The sequence below is a fragment of the Ovis aries genome, chromosome 7, assembly GCF_016772045.2.
Source record: "Ovis aries strain OAR_USU_Benz2616 breed Rambouillet chromosome 7, ARS-UI_Ramb_v3.0, whole genome shotgun sequence".
NCBI classification, from domain to species: Eukaryota; Metazoa; Chordata; class Mammalia; order Artiodactyla; family Bovidae; genus Ovis; species Ovis aries.
Window position 1 is genome coordinate 22333944 of NC_056060.1, and position 21246 is coordinate 22355189.

The following is a 21246-nucleotide window of genomic DNA, read 5'->3' on the forward strand; positions in this document are numbered from 1 at the left end:
ATAGTCTAAAACATGCAGTTGGGCTTCATAAACTATGTGAAATTTAAGTGGTGTGATATAAAAATTAATTAACCCATATATATTATGAGCAAAACTTGTAATATTGTAGTTCTTACTGTTAAGTCACTTCAGTCGTGTCCGACTCTGTGCGACCCCATAGACGGCAGCTCACCAGGCTCCCCCGTCCCTGGGATTCTCCAGGCAAGAACACTGGAGTGGGTTGCCATTTCCTTCTCCAATGGATGAAAGAGAAAAGTGAAAGTGAAGTCGCTCAGTCGTGCCCGACTCTGTGCGACCCCATAGACCGCAGCCTACCAGGCTCCTCCGTCCATGGGATTTTCCAGGCGAAAATGCTGGAGTGGGGTGCCATTGCCTTTAGTAGTTCTTACTAAACATAAATTAAGATTTGTGTAACTTTCAGTTGAACCAGTTTAAGCTTTTTTTTCACGCCTGCCACATGGTGGCGCCACTTTAGCTTATAAGGGAAGTAATCAGACATTGACTGTTATTAATAGTACCTTATGTTCTACTTTTTGCTTTCTGAAAATAGCTGGAAGAGATATTGGTTTCTTTAATGTTACTATTTTTAATTGTAACTAAAGTTTTTAAATTGTTTTACGTCTTTTTATATTAGCATTTACTAAGAGTTGGTACAAAAACTCATGTTGGTATGAAAACTCATGTTGAAAATGTGTACATTTTAGACAGATGTTAGCTGTAATTTGGTGCCATGAAGAAAGCCCAACAATGCCTTAGTGTACTTTATCATTAATTTAAAGAAGAGCAATTGCTAAATATTATAGATAGTACTAAGGAAATAAAGAGCATCATCAAAACAGAAGTATGTTGCAATGTTAGATATATTGGTTTTATAAATTAATTCCCCATTTTTTTCTTGTGGGAAAATCAGCCTTGAATTATATGCAAGATTGTAAGAAATGAATATTTCTTATAAAATGCAGCTGAATCATATTGGGCCTTATCTTAGGTGATCGTACAAGCAAATACTGCCGCAAGACTCCGATGCCCTCTTTTGCTTTTTCAGTAACGTTAGCACTAAAAGAAGGGCAAGTGATGTCAGGTAATTTGAATAGAAAACAATTATGGAAATGGAATTATCACAAGTTGAATGCTATAAGCATGTAAAACTCAATGTATGATTGGTTCCATATTCACCATTTGCATGACTATATTGTGCACAGTTCATCTTTTGTATAAATAATTTAGCTACAATTGCTTAGTAATAAGTATGCTGCTGCTGCTGCTAAGTCGCTTCAGTCGTGTCTGACTCTGTGCGACCCCATAGATGGCAGCCCACCAGGCTCCCCCGTCCCTGGGATTCTCCAGGCAAGAACACTGGAGTGGGTTGCCATTTCCTTCTCCAATGCATGAAAGTGAAAAGTGAAAGTGAAGTCACTCAGTGGTGTCCAACTCTTTGCAACCCCATGAACTGCAGCACGCCAGGCCTCCCTGTCCATCACCAATTCCCAGAGTTTACCCAAACTCATGTCCATTGAGTTGGTGATGCCATCCAACCATCTCATCCTCTGTCGTCCCCTTCTCCTCCCGCCATCAATCTTTCCCAACATCAGTGTCTTTTCAGATGAGTCAGTTCTTTGCATCAGGTGGCCAAAGTATTGGAGTTTCAGCTTCAACATCAGTCCTTCCAATGAACACCCAGGACTGATCTCCTTTAGGATGGACTGGTTGGATCTCCTTGCAGTCCAAGGGACTCTCAAGAGTCTTCTCCAACACCACAGTTCAAAAGCATCAATTCTTCAGCTCTTAGCTTTCTTTATAGTCCAACTCTCACATCCATACATGACCACTGAAAAATCATAGACTTGACTAGATGGACCTTTGTTGGCAAAGTAATGTCTCTGCTTTTTAATATGCTGTCTAGGTTGGTCATAACTTTCCTTCCAAGCAGTAAGTGTCTTTTAACTTCATGGTTGCAATCACCATCTGCAATGATTTTGGAGCCCCCAAAAATAAAGTCAGCCTCTGTTTCCCCATCTATTTGCCATGAATTGTACTGTTGGTGCACAGTAAATTCATCAACCCATCCAGTGAATGATTAACAATTCAATATGGATTTATTTATTTAGGCTTTGCTGGGCCGTTGTTGCTGCATGAGGGCTACTCTCTAGTTGCGGTGTGCGGGCTGCTTACTGTGATGACTGCTCTTCTGCAAGGCGCAGACTTCTGGGCCTGTGAGCTTTAGTAGTTGCAGTGCGTGGCCTCAGTAGTTGCAGTGCATGGGCTTAGTTGCCCCATGACATGTAGCATCTTCCCAGACCAGAGATAGAACTGCTATCCTCTGCATTGCAGGGCAGATTCTTAACCACTGGACCACCAGGGAGTCCACAGATTTATTTTTGAACAAAGGAAAACTAACAGTGATGAAAATCAGAAGAATCAAACCGATAAGTAAAATCTAACACGACTATGTATGTGTATGTGCCTGCTAAGTCACTTGTCATATCCAACTCTTTGCGACCCTATGGACTGTAGCCTGCCAGCCTCCTCTGTCCTTGGGATTTTCTAAGAAAGACTATTGCACTGGGTTGCCGTGTCCTCCTCCAGGGATTTATATGTTGCTTCAGTTGTGTCTGACTCTGTGTGACCCCATGGACTGTAACCCACCAGGTTTCTCCATCCATGGGATTCTCCAGGCAAGAGTACTGGAGTGGGGTGCCATGCTCACTTCCAGGGATTTATATATATATAAATATATACAGCTCCAAATTGATGATTTAGTTTTAGCAAAACATCATAAATTAAAATCAGTAAAGTTTTACTGGTTTTAAAGTTTTGTGCATGTTTAACTTGCATTTTTTTGTAGTTGGTATAAGAGCAGTAATAAGCACATGGAGTTTAAATACCAGTTTATTTTTCTACATGTTTAAAGAACGTTATGGACTCTAGTTGAGGAACATTGCTGTGATATTGGAAACTCTGTTTCCTTTTGCATATTTTTTTTGTGTGTCTGTTCTCTGGTTCTACCACTGTGGCCAGTGTCCATGGCAGGTAAGGAGGTGGAGTCCGGGTCATAGAATGCAGATACAGGAGGCAGGTGATGGGGGAATTGCTGTGTGACTGTTGTGTAACTGTGGGCAGCTGGAACTTTGAGCAGGGGAACCAGGATCTGCAAAAGGAGGAAAGCATCTTCACTGAGCTGCGTTATGAATCTTCTACTCCATCTCTCTCTCGTTTGCAGAGATCCTGCCTGAAATGATAAAAGGCAAGCACTGTTTGTGTACATAGTTCAGAATAAAATTCTCTGCATTTCAGAATTTATAGGGCCCTGGAATTGTGTTCACGCTCCTTTTATGTTCGCCCCCTTTCTGGAAGACCAGGTCACACAGAGGAAACAAGCCTTTTGTTCATCATATCCTATAGCGTTTCTTTCAGTTTCACTGTCTCCAGAAGGACTCCCAGTATATCCATACTGACATTTGCATCGCTGAGAGGAAAGTTCTCTGTGGGCCTGAAATGCCATCTTCAGGAATTTCCCAAATCACAGGTGATCCACAGCCACAAGGTCACCAAAGAGCTCCCAGGGGCTTCTCTAGATTTCTTTCTGCCCATACTGACTGTCTTCTGATATCTGAGATAAGGAGTGCAGGTTTGTACTGGTCAACTACTCAGACAACTATGTTTCCCAGAACCCTCTTCTGTGTGAAGTTCTGCATCAGAGATGGGCGTATGATGAAGTTGCATAAGATCTGGAAGGCAGAAGGGAAGCAGTGACAATTCCTATTGTCACTGAGTCCAAGCTCATACTGCTCACCACGTGACAGGCCAGTAAATCAAGAGATACGTTGTTGGGGCAAATAATAGTGACTTTATTCAGAAAGCCAGCAGACTGCAAAGATAGTGGACTTGTGTCCCAAAGAAACATGTTCCCCACGTTAGAGTTTGGGCTTCATTTATACTAAAAGGGGTGGCAGTGGTGGTGGTGGAGTGGTCGGTTCCTGCAAGCTTCTTCATGGCAGAGTCCTTGGTTCTCGTAACTGTCCACAGATGTCCAGTCACTATGTTCCTATAAGCCTCCAACAAGACAAACGTTATTCTGAGTTCTACAGATTTTTATCTTTTTTTGAATGGAAAAGTGTTACACTTTAAAGGTCAGAGCCTTGAGAATGGGCCACCCTGTATGTTTCAGGTTATAGGCAACATTTTTAACTTGTGGCAAAAACAATAGAATACAAAAGATCAAGTGAAAAACAGATCCAGTACGGAGTCAGGTTTGTTCTTCCCTATTACACTCTTAGAAGGTCACTGCGGTCAGGTGCAGTGACAGATGCTGGGGTGCTAGGTGGGTCCCACTTTGTCCTTCTTCTGCTCCATTCTATGCCAGCTAATCTTTCTGGCTCTTGGCTCTGCCTATGAACAGTTACCCCAGGCCCATCACCAGATGCCTGGCTGTGTATCCACCCAAGAGATAGCAGCTTACTGTCCACCTCTCCATGAGTTCTTCTTCACGGTCCCATTTTGGTGGCTGCAAGTGCTTCAGTCATACAGTCACTCTGTCGTGTCTGACTCTCTGCGACCCCATGGACTGCAGCACTCCAGGCCTCCCTGTCCAACACCAACTCCCAGAGTTTGCTCAAACTCATGTCCATTGAGTCGGTGATGCCGTCTAACCATCTCATCCTCAGTTGTCTCCTTCTCCTGGCTTCAATCTTTCCCAGCATCTGGGTCTTTTCCAGTGAGTCCGTTCTTTGTATCACGTGGCCAGAATGTTGGAGCGTCAGTGTCAGCATCAGTCCTTCCAATGAATATTCAGGACTGACTTCCTTTGAAAGGGCTTAGGTACTTAGATTTTCCTTCAAGCCCCAGCCTGTTTGTACTGCTGCTTCATGCAGGTAGCTTAATGACCCCTTTTTGATCCTCTGACTCCCTTTTTCCAGACCTTCCCTTCTCCAGCTCCTCCTGTGCTTGTAAGGTCTAATTCCTGTAATGAATCCTTGCTCCTATATTCTGCATCATTCACAGTGGTTCTGCTAACCTGCTGCTGCTGCTGCTAAGTCGCTTCAGTTGTGTCCAACTCGGTGCCACCCCATAGATGGCCTCCTACCAGGCTCCGCTGTCCCTGGGATTCTCCAGGCAAGAACACTGGGTTGGGTTGCCATTTCCTTCTCCAATGCATGCAAGTGAAAAGTGAAAGTGAAGTCGCTAAGTTGTGTCTGACTCTTAGTGACCTCATGGACTGCAGCCTACCAGACTCCTCCATCCATGGGATTTTCCAGGCAAGAGTACTGGAGTGGGGTGCCATTGCCTTCTCCCCTGCTAACCTGGCTGACCCTAAATGGTACAGTTACTGGTCTGAAACTGATTCAGTTAAACAGAACCTTCCAGATGGGGAGTTGGTATCGATTCCCTGATTTTGCTAGGTGCAGTGATCCCACTGCCACTGGTAAATGGGGTGTAGTACTCCCTGCCATCAGATGCTTACAGAAGGAAGTGCTGAATTGCCAGGTAGCTGTTATCATTGAACACTTTAGCAGAAATAAAGAGTGTAAGGAACGTGAGTTGCTTCTAGGTGCCATAAAGAAATTTGAGAAAGAAAATAATGAATTTGGTGTAATATCAACACATCTCAGCCTAAGGTCTAGGCAAAGAACTAGAAAGTTTCTGTGACAGCTGTGAAAAATCCTTATTTCTTGTTGTTGCAGTATCTGACATTTCTGAAAACCAAACTCAAAGACTAATGTCGCGAGCAGGTGGATTACAATACCAAGTTAACTCAAAGTCTCTTATACAGTAAGCCCCCTACATACAAACATGCTCCATTCTGAGAGCATGTTCATAAATCTAATTAGCTCATAAGTCCAGCAAAGTTAGCCTAGGTACCCAACTAACATAACTGACTGTAACACTGTATTGTTATAGGTTTATAATACTTTGCACACAAATAATACATAAATAAACACAAAAATAAACATTTTTAACCTAACAGTAGAGTACTTTCAAAAGTACAGTAGTACCAGTTACATCACCTCTGCTTTTACGCTTGCTTCCATATATCCTGGGCTTGAAATACAGTACTCTATACAAACCACTTGTAGAGGATATAGGCACATGACAATGTATGCCAGACAGGAACTAACTTACATATTGGATATGCGAAGGCATGTTCGTATCTTTGAAAGTTTACAACTTGAAGGTTCACATGTTGGGGTCTTACTATATTTAAAATTAGGGCCCTTGATTGGCATAGAGATAGGACCCCGAGTATCGAGATGGCAACATGTGGGCAGATTCTGATCAAACCAAGGCCCTGGGAGGTCCTCAATCTCCTTTGCTAGAGGAAGCAGACTTTCCTCCCCTGTGCAAGGAGTTTGGTACCCCTTTGCTTGGAGAACCTATGATGACCCTCCTCTCCTGTGTGGAAATGCTGAAACTCCTCAAGACCCACCTTCAGCATCTTTCATTGCTTCTATACCTGTAACTAGACTCAAGATTTGACAGGTACAAAATAATGAAATATCATACATGTGGAAAGAATGCCAGTTTTTCTAATTTATATTTACATGACCAGAACTTTATATTGCAAGTTTTTTCTCTTTCCTTTCCCATCAAAGCCTTGCAACCATTTGCCAAGGTTATAGTGCATTGGAGCAGGGAAATAATCAGAATTTGGGGGATATCTAGACACTGGCTCTGAAATGACACTAAATCTTGAAATCCCAATCTGCCACTCTTTTCTGCTTGTCAGAGTAGGATTTTATTGAGGTTGAGTGGTTATGGTGTTTTGGTTCAGGTCTATCTCACAGTCTAGGCAGCTAGGCTCTGAACTCACCCCATGGTTATTTCCCAAGTTCTAGAATGTCTGATTGAAAAAGATACACTCAGCAAATGGTAGAGTCACTATATTGGTTATCTGATATGTGAGGACAACTTAGAAGATGCTAGAACTGCCTCTAAATTCCCTGCTAGTAAATCCAAAGTAATCCTGCATTCCTGGAGAAACTACAAAAATTAGTGCCTCCATAAGGGACTTAAAATATACAGGGTTGATAATTTCCATCACATTTCCATTCACCTCAACTAATTGGCCTGAGAAGAAGATAGATGACTCTTGAAGAATAACAAAGGATTACTGTAAATTTTATCAGATGGTGAATACAATTACAGCTGCTGTTCCAAATGTGGTTTCATTGGTGGTGGAGTAAGTCAACAAATCCCTTGATATCTGATTTGGACAGTGAGGAGATGAAACCAGTCAATCCTAAAGGAAATAAACCCTGAATGTTCATTGGAAGGACTGATGCTGAAGCTGAAGCTCCAGTACTTTGGCCACCTGATGTGAAGAGTTGACTCACTGGAAAATACCCTGATGCTGGGAAAGATTGAGGGCAGGAGGAAAAGGGCGCGGCAGAGGATGAGATGGTTAGATAGCATCACTGACTTAATGGACATGAGTTTGATCAAACTCCAGGAGCTAGTGAAGGACAGGGAAGCCAGGCATGCTGCAGTCCATGGGTTTGCAATGAGGAGGACATGACTTGGTGACTGAACAACAGTAAAGAAAAATTATTTTTTCTCTCTCTATACCTACCTGCCTGGAGCTTTCAAATGTAATTTACTTTATCTTATAAATCTTTAAATATGGGAGGGCCATCAATATATTTTCAGTGTTTCACCCCAGAAATATATCAACTCTCCAACCCCATCTGACTCTATTCCACAGAGAATTAATTGCCTCCTTATCCTACAAGATACACAAAACTATAAAGTTTGACCCACAAAACTATAAAGTTGGGCATGCACAGGAGGGAGATTGGTATACATAGACTGGGCTTGAGCATTTCTTGAAGGTACAGCTAAATGGATTAGCAAGTGGCTCAGATTTCTATGGATCCCAATTCTGCTACACTAGTCATTTTTTTTTCAACTTGTACCTATGGCCTCATCAAGGTCAGAGGTGTATTAGTCATGAGCATATAAGTATTAGTTACAATCATGGGGTGGGCAGAGAAGTAAACTAATGTTGGAACCAGAAAAAAAAAGTGGCATTTAAAGCAAGAAGGAGAGAAGAGTTGAAATCATCATAGGTGTATCACTGACCACATTATGTTGCTATATTTGAAATATTTATGAGCCTAACTTCCCAAGTAGACTGTGAACTCCTTGAAGGAGATAATTATAGCTCATCTTTTCTGTGCTTCTATTCCAACTGTCCCAGTGCCTTGCACATATATACTTAATATATGTACATTTAAATGAATGAATGAATAATTGATTAATGGAAGGACTCTATGGTTTGACATTTCTAGTTGGTGCTTCCATCATTTAGTGTGACATTTCAGTGTAGTAGTTCTTCATATCTTTTCATTTTATCACTATTTTTATTATACAAAAATGCATATGTATTGAAGAAAAATTTGGAAAAAAAGAAAGCTAAGAAAGTTACTTTTAATCTTATTATGAGGAGTAACTGTTGTTAACATTTCATGTCTATCTTTTTAGACCACTGCTATCAGCAGAAATGCGATGTGAGCCATGCACACAGCTTAAAATGTTTTAGTAGCCATATTAAAAGAGAGCATGAAGAAATAAAATTAATTTTGATAATATATTTTATTTAGCCCAGTAAATCCAAAATATCATTTCAATAGGGAGTCAATGTAAAAAAAAAAAATCACTGAATTTTTTTTTTTTCCATACTGAATCTTTGAAGCCTGGTGTATATTTCACATTTAGAGCACATCTCAGTTTGAACTAGTTATAATCCGAGTGTTCAACAGCCACATGTAGGTGGCAGATATGTACTCAACAGTCCAGTTCAAGACTTTTTGATGTATATATAATGATGCAACTATACATGAAATCATAATCTTCCCTCCACAAAAATCAGGTCAAATGAAACCTACAGTTTCATAGGTTTTTAACGTGAACTTTAAATTTTAGAGTAGTTTGGATTTACAGAAAAGTTGTAGAGAGAGTACACATAGTTTCCACACAGTCCATGCACCCCCTTCTCAACAACATCTTCCAGTGGTTACTGTAACATAAATAATAAACCAGTACTGATGTTGTTAAGTTCATACTTCATCAGATTCACTTAGATTATACCTAATGTCCTTCTTCTGTTTGCAAAATCCCATCGAGGCTGCCACATTACATCTAGTCATCGTGTCTCCTCAGGTTTGTCTTGGTTGTGACAATTTCTCAGACTTTTCTTATTTTTGATGTCCTGGGTAGTTTTGAGTTTTTAGTGGAGGACAAGGAAGCCTGGTGTGCTGCAGTCCATGGGATTACAAAGAGTGGACATGACTTAATGACTGAACAGCAACAAGAGTTTTGAGGAGTATTAACCAGGTATTTCATAGAATTACCTCACTTAGGAGTTCTTTGATAATTTCCTCATGATTAGACTGGGGTTACGGGTTTGGGGAAGGAAGATCACAGAGGTAAACGGCCACTTCTTATCATTTCATATCAAGGGGACCTGCTGTCATCGTGACTTCTTTCTGTTGATGCTGAACATGATTACCTGGCTGAGATAGTGTTGGTCAAGTTTTCTCTTCTACACAGTTACTCTTCCTGCCTTTTCTTACTGTCCTCTTTGGAAGGAAGTCACTATGTGCAGCTTATACTTAAGGAGTGGGGAGTTATGCTCCACCTTCCGGAGCGTGGAATGTCTACTTAAACCATTTGAAATTCTTCAGCTTGGGATATTTGTCTATTTTCCCTCATTTACTTTTGTAATAATTTATTTATATCAATGACTCTAGATATTTATTTTCTACTTTAGGCTGCTACTTAATACTGCTTAATTTATTTCATTGCTCGAAGTGTTCCAGCTTTGGCCACAGGGAGATTCTTCAGTTGGCTCTTATGTCCTTTTGACATTGCCTTAGCACTGGTTTTTGTGATTTGAGTATGTGTTTAGCATGATGGCATACTCCAGGATTATCCTGCATATTCCCTGCTCCAGCCTCTGAATTAGACATTTCTCCAAGGATCTCTGGTTCCTTTTATTAGAAGTGATATTTGAAACCAAGATATGGGATCCAGGCCTGCTCCTTGCTACTGGAGCATTTTCAAGAATGTCGAAGAAGAGATGTGAAGTCGGTTTTGAAGGATGGTGATCCTCAAAAGGTAGAAGTGGGGAGGAAGTGTATTGCTGGAAAAGCAAACAGCAGGGGCAGAATTTGGGAGCTGGGGAAAGCGCAATCTTACAAGGGATCTGAGCTCTTTGAGCAGGCAGGATTCTTAGGAGGGACGCTGTAGGGAGATGAATGGAGCAGCGCTAAGCAAGGTGGCCCTGCACAGGAAAGATCTGGAAGTGAGAGAACAATTAAATGTACAGCGTAGCAATGCAGGTACAGGTATTAAGTCTGTCCCTCTTCCTTAGCACCCTGGGTGATGTCAGACCCATCTAATTGGAACAGTTTGAAGAACTGAAGAGCTGGGGCTCACTGCTGCTGCCCCAAAGTATGCTGTGGTGGCATCCTGATTCTTTTGAATTGAAGCTGTTTGAGAAATAGCTGATGCAATAAGGAAATCCTGACCCTCCTCTGTCCCCCTGAAAGTAGGAAATAAACCTCTATGTGAAAAGTGTCCTTCCTGCATCTTATCACCAGAGATAGGGAATTTGGAAGAAAAATCTGCATAAACACACCTTGTTACTTCTTTACCTCACTACCCCAAGCCCAGACTCTGTTTAGATTCTTCACTAATTGAGCATTTGACAATTACTAATAAAAAGTATAAAACTGCCCTGCTTTGGACACTTCTTAGGTACCCTTTACATGAGAACTCTGTGTGCACAAATTAAAATATATTTCTTTTTTTTTTCCTGTTAGTCTTTCTTGTGTCAATTTTATTACTAGTCCAATCATAGGAACTCAAGGAAGGTAGAGGGGGAAATTTCCCCTCCTTGACAGGATCCTTTCTGAATTGCAGCACATCAAAAGTTTTAAAAAGTTATTTTGAAGTATTTTGCTTGCTTATTTCATTTTACCTCATGACTGTCTTTATTAGTGTTTTTCATTGTGTCTTTTGGTTGAAAATATTAATGGAAAACTCAACTCATAATAGATTACAAAAAAAAAGAGATTAATTGTGTCGCATTGGTGACATCCCACCTTCACTCCCTTATGTTTATCATTTCAAAGTGCACACTGCCCACTTCCTTCTGCCAACACTTGAGTTTGGCAGATTTCAGTGCTGAGGAGTTAATACCCTCATCCACTGGAGCTGTCCTCTGTCAAAGACACACAGGATTGGGGTAGCAGTATCCTAGCTCCTTTGGCCCCAGTAGAGATAAGTGGAGATAAGTGCTTTGCGCTGGTTCCCAGAAGATTCCCTGGCAAGATTAAACATCTGGTGCCCAATGGCAGATGGCCTGACAACACACACTCTTTCCTGGCTCACTCCCTTCCTGTCCCTCTGCCTAGACCTCTTGCCATGCATCCTGGGATCACTTCCTAACTAAACCACTTGTGCTTGAATCCTTGTTCGCTTCTGGTGGAACCCAAGCTCAGGTAGCTGAATTGTTCGACTGAAAATTCCAGGTAGATCTTCTCTAATCACAGCAGAGCCCAGGGCCTCGAACAACGTTCCAGTGGCTCAGTTTCACTCTTTTCAAAATCGTGCTCTTCTCTTGTGATGGCAAGAGGGTTGCTGGCAGCTCTAGGTTTACACTGTTAAAAAAAAATTCACCTGGGTAAATCTGAAGATCTAATTGGCTGTTTTCAATGATTCATGAATCAGGCAGCATCCCATGTAGCAAACATGGGGTTGTACAAAGTAAAAGGTTTTTATAGGCAGAAGGAAGGAGGGAAGAGAAGGTATTAGCAAGAGAAAAAAACCCCGAAAAGATGGTTTCAGGCCAGGACCATTTTCTCATGGGGAAAGGGAATAGCAGGGTTTTTTTTTTTTTTTTAATCACAGATAACCTCACTGGTATTAATCAGGAAATTTCAGTTTGACTGTTTTAAAGGTCATGTTTCTGGAATAGGTTGAAACCACAGTTGAGTCTTGATTTGCTTTTGTGGGAGATGGGGCAAATGATTCCACTTGGGGCTTGTTATTGCTTTTTAACAACATCCTGACCTCTTAATCTCCAGCAGCATTCCCAAAAGTTCCGTATTACATTTGGGATGTGGGCTTGGATCATATATGCATCCTTGAACCAATCACTGTGGTCAACGAGATGAACTATGCTAATTGGTCAGGGCATCCAAGGATGGGGTCAGCTTCATCCAAACCCACACGTGGGGTGGAAGGAGGGGTGTGTGTTTGCTTGTGCTCAGTTGTGTCTGACTCTTTGTGGCCCCATGGACTGTAGCTCACAGGGCTCCTCTGTCCATGGGATTTTCCAGGCAAGAATACTGGCATGGGTTGCCATTTCCTGCTCCAGAAGATCTTCCCGACCCAGGGATCCAACCCACATCTCTTGTGACTCCTGCATTGGCAGGCGGATTCTTAAACGCTACACCACCTGGGAGGCCTAGGAGGAGGGGAAGCTTGTTTATCCAGAGAAGATCAAGGTGCTGTCACCAGAAAAGGGGTGTGGATGTTGGGCAAGCAGAAATGACAGAGGCATGCCTTGATGGGCTATACTTAGACACCAGACACAGAGATGAAAATGCTCTGGAGGCTGGGGTCTCGTAACCACGGCTCTTTCTTTGATACCAAATGTGGGAAGACTGTTTTGAGAACATTCATTAGCCTCTCTCTAGATCCAGCAGAACCACCCATCGTGCCTGTGTCTTCCCTCTTCCTGTTCTGCGGGTTGTCTTCTCCTGGAGCAGGTGGCTGTCTCGAGCTGAGCCCTGGGGGTTTTTGTAAGGTGCTTCCTGTCACTACCCTCACCGTGGAACTCTCTGACACCACAGAAATAGACGGCCGAGTCACTCAGCGTCAAGGCTGAGATGGTGAGTTTCAGCATTTGGTTGGGTTTGTAAAATTCCACAGAGTATCGTCCTTCCCTTGTCTGCTTGCTTTGAGAATAAATATTAATCATGTAAATCATCTCTCCGCTGGAAGGCTGTCGATACCAGTACATCATATAGTATGTATAGCTGACTGAGAACTTGCATTCCACGGTCACAGATTCCCCCTCTTTTTTATACACTGTAGGTACATCAGCGCTCTCAACATTGTCGGAACCTGTAGAAAAGAAGGGAAAAATGATTTATTTGTTGGTGATGCTCACAAGAAAGCTGCTACAGTAGCCAAGTTTTGACCCAGGAAATAAAGCAGAGAAAAGCATTGTAGGATTCTATTCTAACTTCTTTCCCAAATCTCCTTCCTCAAGCCCCAGCTGCAGGGTTGGGGAGCTCCCTACCAAGGCAGATGAGGGCCACAACTGCGCACAGGAGAGCAGGTGGTCCAGACTGCATCCTTGGGGTTCTTCCCACTAGTGAAGTGGCTCTTATTTTGCCTGCCACCTGCCAGGCCCTGTCAGTGTCTCTGGAGCTGGGCGGTCCTGTGGCCTTTCTGCTGCAGAGCCGGAAATGGGGTTTCTGCCTGTGCAGGCTTAGTCATGTCACCTGCTGTCTGTGCTTACCCTCCCACCTGTCTTCCTCCAGGCTTGCTACTTTTCTTTAATAAATATATAACATATAGTATATTTTTTGTTATAAGGAAAATGATAAACATAGAACTAACAAGTATAAAAAGTATAGCAGAGATAATAAAGTTCAACTATTTCACCCCCCAGAGATATATACTGTTAACATTTCATTATATTTCTTTTAGCATCTTTGCAAATGTGCATACTTTAAAGGAACTGAGATCATGTTGAAACCCTCACTTGTTTGTCATTGTGTTTACGAATACCATCATGTCATTCAATTGTATGTTAGAATGTGATTTTTACAGCTTTGTACTACTCTGTTGTGTAAGTGTACCTTAGTTTGTTTAAATATCATTGGTTGACATTGTATCATTATATTTGTTTTGCCTAATTTAAATACAATTTAGTGAAGATTGTAAATAGGAGTCTATGCATTTCTGATGACTTGTTTTTATGTTAACCAGGTTTCTTTTGAAGTATTTTATTATGGAGAATTCAAACATCAACAAAAGAAGAGAGAATAGTGTGATAAAACAACCTATGTCCATTACCTTGCTTCCACAATTATCGACTCATGGCCAGTTAAATAATCTGCTTGCCCAGCATCCTACATATCTTATGTACCTCCCCCAATTCTGATTAATTTAAAGCAAATGCTAGACATCATGGTATTGTATACTTTCCTGGGCAGATACATAATGTCAGCTTGACTGTGTATATGATGTTAGTGACTTTAATAGGCAATGATAAGATCTATTCTTCGGCTATCCCCCAGAGAAGGGATAGTCTACCCACTTCAAACCAGTCAATCTTAAGGGAGATCAACCCTGAATATTCACTGGAAGGATTGATGCTGAAGCTGAAGCTCCAGTAGTTTGGTCATCTGATGTGAACAGATGACTCGTTGGGAAAGTCCCTGATGCTGGGAAAGACTGAGGGCAGAAGGAGAAGAGGGCTTCACAGGATGAAATGGCTGGACAGCATCAGTGATGCAATGAACAGGAACTTGGGCACACTCCGGGAGACGGTGAGGGACAGGGAGGCCTGGTGTGCTGCAGTCCATGGGGTTGCAGAGCTGACACGAATGGGCTATTGAACAGCAACAACAACCCACTCCAGTATTCTTGGGCTATCCTGGTAGCTCAGATAGGAAAAATCCTCTTGCAAAGTGGGAGACCTGGGTTTGATCCCTGGGTTGTCAAGATCCCATGGAGGAGGGCATCGTAACCCACTCTTGCCTGGAAAATCCCCACGGATAGAGGATCCTGGCAGGCTACAGCCCATGGTGTCACAAAGAGTCGGACACGACTGAGTGACTAAGCACAGCATTGTTTGACTGGGACTTGGTTGGCAAAATGATATTCTAATTATATAATTTCTACTTCACTTATTAACTTTATGATATTTCTTAATACATTTATTGTTATTGCTATATATCTTTATAATATTTCTATAAAGATATTTTCCTTGTCAATATTTTAATTACTCTCTGAGATCAAGTGTATGATCATTTGTCAGTCTTCAGGATAATGAGTTGATTCCCCTGTAATGTGACCAGTCATCCCTGTTTGCCTGAGATGAAGCTGTTTCTCAGGACACGAGGCTTTTTGTGCCAAACCTGAACAGTCCCAGGCAAACCCCGTGCAAATCAGGACAAATCCCCAAAAGGAACTGAGGAAGACGTTTCTGTGACCCCATGAATTTAAATATACTTGATGTGTTGTAATCCACTGGATTCATTTTATTATTGATTCGAGAATCATTCCATCTTTAGCCAGTGAAAATTTTTTCAGGTTTGCTCCCAAGTCTTTTAACATGGACTCTGTAGTCTTTGATAACTTCCTAGTTTTCTGGGATGACAAGGTATTCTAGGCTCATTTTGTGAATTTCCTCCCTGCAAAATGGAATCAGCCATCTATGATTAGTGATAATTGTGTTTTTTCCTTTTTTGTCCTAATTTTTTTATTATTTTACTACACTGGTTAAGATAGACTTCCCTGGTGGCTCAGATGTAAAGAATCTGCCTGCAGTGCAGGAGACCCCGGTTCAGTTACTAGGTGGGGAAGTTCCCCTGGAGAAGGGAGACACTACCCACTTCAGTGTTCTTGGGCTTCCCTGGTGGCTCAGATGTAAAGAATCTGCTTGCAATGCAGGAGACCTGGGTTCAATCCCTGGATTGGGAAGATTCCCAAGACCGTTAATGTAGAGTAGAAAGGATAATACTGGAAGTCTTGTGTTTTTAAGGGAAAGTTTTTAACATTTCACTTTAAAAACAAATTAAGACTCCATTTGTCGGGTTAAGGAAGTTCCCTTTACTTCCTAGTTTACTGAGAGATTTTATAGCTAAGAGATTAATTAAAAATACATACTAATATTAAATTTGACCAAGCTACTTTCAGCATTTAGTGAGAGAATTTTATAATTAATATATTTAGGTGGTGTGTTGTTCAAATATCAAGCCTTCCTCATACTTCTGGGGCTTCTTGGTGGCCCAGACAGTAAAGAATCTGTTTGCAGTACGGGAGACCCAGGTTCAGTCCCTGAATTGGGAAGATCTCCTGGAGATGGGAATGGCAACCAACTCCAGTATTCTTGCCTGGAGAATTCCATGGACAGAGGAAGGAGCCTGGTGGGCTACAGTCCGTGGGGTCTCAAAGAGTTGGACATGACTGAGTGACTAACACCACACACATACTTCTGGGTGTATCAGTATTATTTTAAATATTCAGTACTAGATGGATAATATTTTTAGGCGTTGTCATTGTTGCTTTTTATAAATAATGTTGGTCTATAATTTTTGTCTGTCATCTATTCTTGTTTTTGTCATTATGGTTCTCTCTTAGGCTCAGAATAATGTGTTGACTAGCTTTCTGTTTTGTATCATTCTCAGTACTCAGATATGGTTTGTATTATATGGAAATTATTGGTCTTGGGTTTGATATAACTCACCTATAAAACCGTATGTATGTATAGTGTTTTAAATTTTAAAAATTTATATGTAAATTCAAAATTTCTAATTTTCTTATCAATTTTCCTCTATTATAATTTTTAGAAAGTTTTATATTTTGTCCAAGTTTTCAAATTTATTTGTATGAATCTACATCTGCATTTTCTTGTAATTATTTAAATTTTTACTGTGCCTGTAGCTATAATCTTATTTTACACAATATTTTTGTGTCTCGTTTTAATTTCCTTGAGAAAACTTATTAGGGATTTGTCTATTTTGTAATTCTTTTCAAAGGACCATTTTAAATTGATCCTCTTCATTGTTTCTTTCTCTCTATTTCCTTAATTTTAGCTCTCATTCTTACTATTTTCTTTATCTTATCTTTGTTGTTTACTTTTATTGTCTCTTAAGACTTTTTGATTGAATGTTTAGCTCATCCTGTTCAGTTTTTTGTTTTTAATATATTTTTAAGGCTGTAAAATTACTCTGTATTGCTTAGGTTTATCTCTGAAGTGTTAAAATATGAACCTTTCATTATAGTTCAGTTGTAAATATTTTAACAATTCCATTATGTCTTTGGTTCACAAATTATTTAGAAGTGCATTTTTTTCTTTTTTCAATTTTTATTTTATATTGGAATAGAGTTGATTTAAATGTTGTATTAGTTTCAGGTACACAGCGATGTGATTCAGTTATACTTTTATATATAAGTTTTTCAAATTCTCCCATTGAAATTACTACAGAATAGAGTTCCCTGTGCTGTACAGTAGGTCATTTTTGTTTACCTATTTTATATATAGTAGTGTGTACATGTTAATACCAAACATTTAATTTATCCCCCCCCTTCCCCTTTGGTAACCATATGTTTGTTTTTGTAGTCTGTGAATCTGTTTTGTAAATAATTTCATTTGTATAATTTTTCAAAGATTCTACATAAAAGTAATATCATATGATATTTGTCTATCTCTGACTTAATTCAAAAGTGCATTTCTTTTTGCCTTTAACGTTTTTAATTGACAGATCTAACTTGGTTTATGGTAGCAAAAGAATATAACCTGTGTGATACTGATTCTTTACTACTTGCTTTGGTCAATTTGTGCTCAACTTTTCTGAATATTTTTTAAGGGCAAATTGCTGGATGTAGAATTGTTGAGTGGATTAGTTGTATATATGTTAACAAATTACCCTTAGAATGAATTTACAAATGGAAATTTCTGCAATATACAAACAAATACAAGTTTTTGTTTCATGACATCCTTAGAAGCACCAGAGTCTACTATTAAAAAAATTAACAATTCATAAAGAAAAAAATGTTCTATTATTTGATGCACTTTTGTTTATCACAGAGGTTGAATTCTTTTCATATTTTTGTTGTTGGTTTCTTAGTTGATAATTATTTGTTCCTATCTATTTTTTAAAATTGGTGTAATTTTTCTCTAATTTCTTGGTAATGATATTTTATTTTTAAGGCCATTAAACAGGCTTGTTTACAAAAGATCATTGTCCCAGAGTTCACTACTGTTTCTTAACCAGACAGATATGCAGCTGAATATGTATTATTTATTTGTAGTATATAAATATTATATAATATTTACTAAACTGAGCTCCTTGAACTAACCATGTTTCTGGTTCATTTCTATCCCAGAACTCACCACTGAGATCCTGGCTGCTGAAATTGTCATTCCAGAAGTGATAATGACATGAGTAATGAAAGGTACACATAAAGGCTAGAGAGACCTGTTTAGAAAAAGGAATAACTTCTGGCCAAATCATTTTTTTGACAGTGGTTTGTTATAAAGGATAAATCTGTTATAAAGGAAATCCTATCCAAAGAAATGATCATGGAATAGGGAAGTCCTTAGACTTCCTTACAAGCCTGGATTGGGTATAAGACAGCTTGGGAAAATTGCATGTATAGAAGGAAACAGGTAGTCACAAAGTTTCCTGAAGTTTTAAAGAATTTTAAAGAAAATCTGCTGTCAAGGACCTCAACAGTGTTGAAGTGTCTAATTATCAACAGTATCCTTTACTCTCTCAAGTTCAGGCCTCCCATCAGTCCCTACGTAGTGTTAGCATGGTCTCATTGTTTCATAATTGTGTTAATGGGCAAGATTGTCCCCTGGAGGCCACACAGAGGAGCAGCCTTTTTAAAACATTCTAGCTTCGTAGTTCTCGGGCTCCCCTGGTGGCTCAGCTGGTAACGAATCTGCCTGCAATGCAGAAGAACCAGGTTCCATCCCTGGTTTGGGAAGATTCCCTGAAGAAGGAAATAGCTATCCACTGCAGTATTCTTGCCTGGAGCATCCCCTGGACAGAGAAGCCTAGCAGATCCACTGGGTCTCAAAGAGTTGGACACCACTGAGTGACATTTTCGCTTTCCAGCCTCATAATTCTCAAGTCTGGCTGCTCATTAGAATAAATAGGAGGGCTTAACAAATGTGGATTCCAGAGCCCTAGACCAATGTGGGGACACACTCCAGCATCACCTATTAAAATCTATACTTAAGTGAAAAAATAAGATAGAAATGAAAGCTACTGCTCTGCAATAAATCTAAACACGAACAGAACCAGAATTACTAATATCAGGAAGATGAACTAAAGAAGATATTGAGAGAGGAAAAAAGGAGACACTTTATATAAGGCAGGTTTCCCACTTTGGGAGGGAGCCAGTTTTATAAAACACTAAGACTTGAAATTTGAATGGGCCAGTTTTGGAATGTGTATCTGTGATGGTCCCATGAAGGTTCTCATTTTTGTGCATATTAGTTCACTGCTGATTATCTAAGTTTATACTCCTTGTTCTCAAACCTTTGCTCTTCACTCAGCTTTCACTGGGCTCTGGGTGGCTGCAATATTACCAGAGGTCAGCAACTCTAGAACCTTGTTCAGGACTTGGCATCAGGGTCAAGAGTAGCATTTTGAGATTTAAACTTCTAAATCAACGTTAATTAAAATTTTCATCTGGAGTCATAGAATCACAAAAACATTCAAACTGAAGGGCTTTTTGAGGCTACCCAGACTAGCTTCCTCCTTATAAAAATATGAAAAAGTCACGTTAATTTTGATAATCAAACAAACATAAAAGATAGTTACCATTTCAATATCTTCTTCTCTATCCCAGGTACCTCATAGGGTACCTGATAGGGTACAAAGAAGCCATGTACATATCTGAACGTTTCCTTGCACTGTCTCTACCTAAAAGAGGCAAAGCACTGCTAGTGGTCCAACCGACTTTCTCTAGGTGGTTTCTACGAACTTTCTGTAGGTGACATTCTCTGGTTTTCATTTCTGGGTATAGAAACATGGTGGATGTGGAGGAGGAATTCCCATCAGCCAGTCTCTAAGTTTATAAAGTGACTTTCTGGGTGCTTCTGGCTTCCTGAGATAAAACCTGATGGGTTGGAAGGGAAACCTGGCAACATGTTTCTAAATACAGCTCTATCTGCTTTCTCTTGTGGGGAGATGGCTCTCAGATTCTGCTGTTAGGTTATCTGTCAGTGTTAGTTCTCAGCAATATTGTCAGTCTTCATGACTTCTGTATTCTCCTGTGTCAATAAGGAGGGTAAAAAATAAATAAATAAATAATAAAATTAAAAAACAATAAGGTGGGAGAGAATTGCCACCTAAGCAGAATTGCCACCTGCCATTTTCTCTTGCCTGGAAAATCCCATGGACGGAGGAGCCTGGAAGGCTGCAGTCCATGGGTCGCTAAGAGTCAGGCACGACTGAGTGACTTCACTTTCACTTTTCACTTTCATGCACTGGAGAAGGAAATGGCAACCCACTCCAGTGTTCTTGCCTGGAGAATCCCAGGGATGGGGGAGCCTGGTGGGCTACTGTCTATGGGGTTGCACAGAGTTGGACATGGCATCACTGACTCGATGGACGCGAGTCTGAGTGAACTCCGGGAGTTGGTGATGGACAGGGAGGCCTGGCCTGCTGCAATTCATGGGGTCGCAAAGAGTCGGACACGACTGAGTGACTGAACTGAACTGAACTGAAGTGACTTAGCAGCTTCCTTTACATATGGATTTCTCTAACATGACTGCTTACTTCTTCAAAGAGAGTGTCTAGAGCATACTTTCCTGCAGAAGCCGTGAGATGCAAGTGTGTGCTGTGCTAAGCCACGAGTTTGTGGTAAGTTGTCTTGTGGCCATAGAAAATGAATACAGATTTGGGCACCTGATAGTGGGTGCTTTTGTAACAAATATCTAAAAAGGCTGAAGGAATTTTGAGAAGTATGATAGAAAAGAATCCAAATTCCTTTGAACAGATTGTTAGTTTCAATAGAAGTCTGGACTTTAAGGACACAACTAGGGAAGCTGCAGGAGGAATTTAGGAACTGCTACTGAGAACTGAAGCAAGGGGAACCCTTGTTAGGCAGTGGCGGAAACTGCGCAATTGTTTCCCGTGGTTATGCGGGAGGCTGAACTTGGTTCCAGAGCTAAGGAGATTGCTAAGCAGAGCATGAATGTACCACTGGGTTTCTTTTTGCTGCTTATAATGAAATGCAAGGGGAAATAGGTAAACTGAGGAAAAAATTGTTAAACAAACAGGAACCAGGACTGTATAAATCTGAAACTTCTCAGTTTGAAAAGACACTAAAATCAAGACAGTTGCAGCATAGAGAAAAATCTGAGTGAGACTGTACAACTTTTCATTAAAACATCAGAAAAAGTTAATGGTGGGAGTATTGAATCACACAGATGGTTCTTTCTAGAGATTAAGATGAGCCTCATAGATCCTCTCAATCAAACCA

The 21246-nt window shown here is 40.4% G+C and overlaps 1 gene segment (V, D, J or C); it reads right to left on the reverse strand.

The window, feature by feature from the left end:
• Positions 1-12697: 12697 nt before the first annotated feature.
• LOC132660102 (T cell receptor alpha variable 14/delta variable 4-like) lies at positions 12698-13409 on the reverse strand. The segment is given in 2 exon segments: positions 12698-13131; positions 13310-13409. Coding segments are annotated over 2 exon segments (489 nt in total).
• Between the last annotated feature and the right edge of the window lie 7837 nt (positions 13410-21246).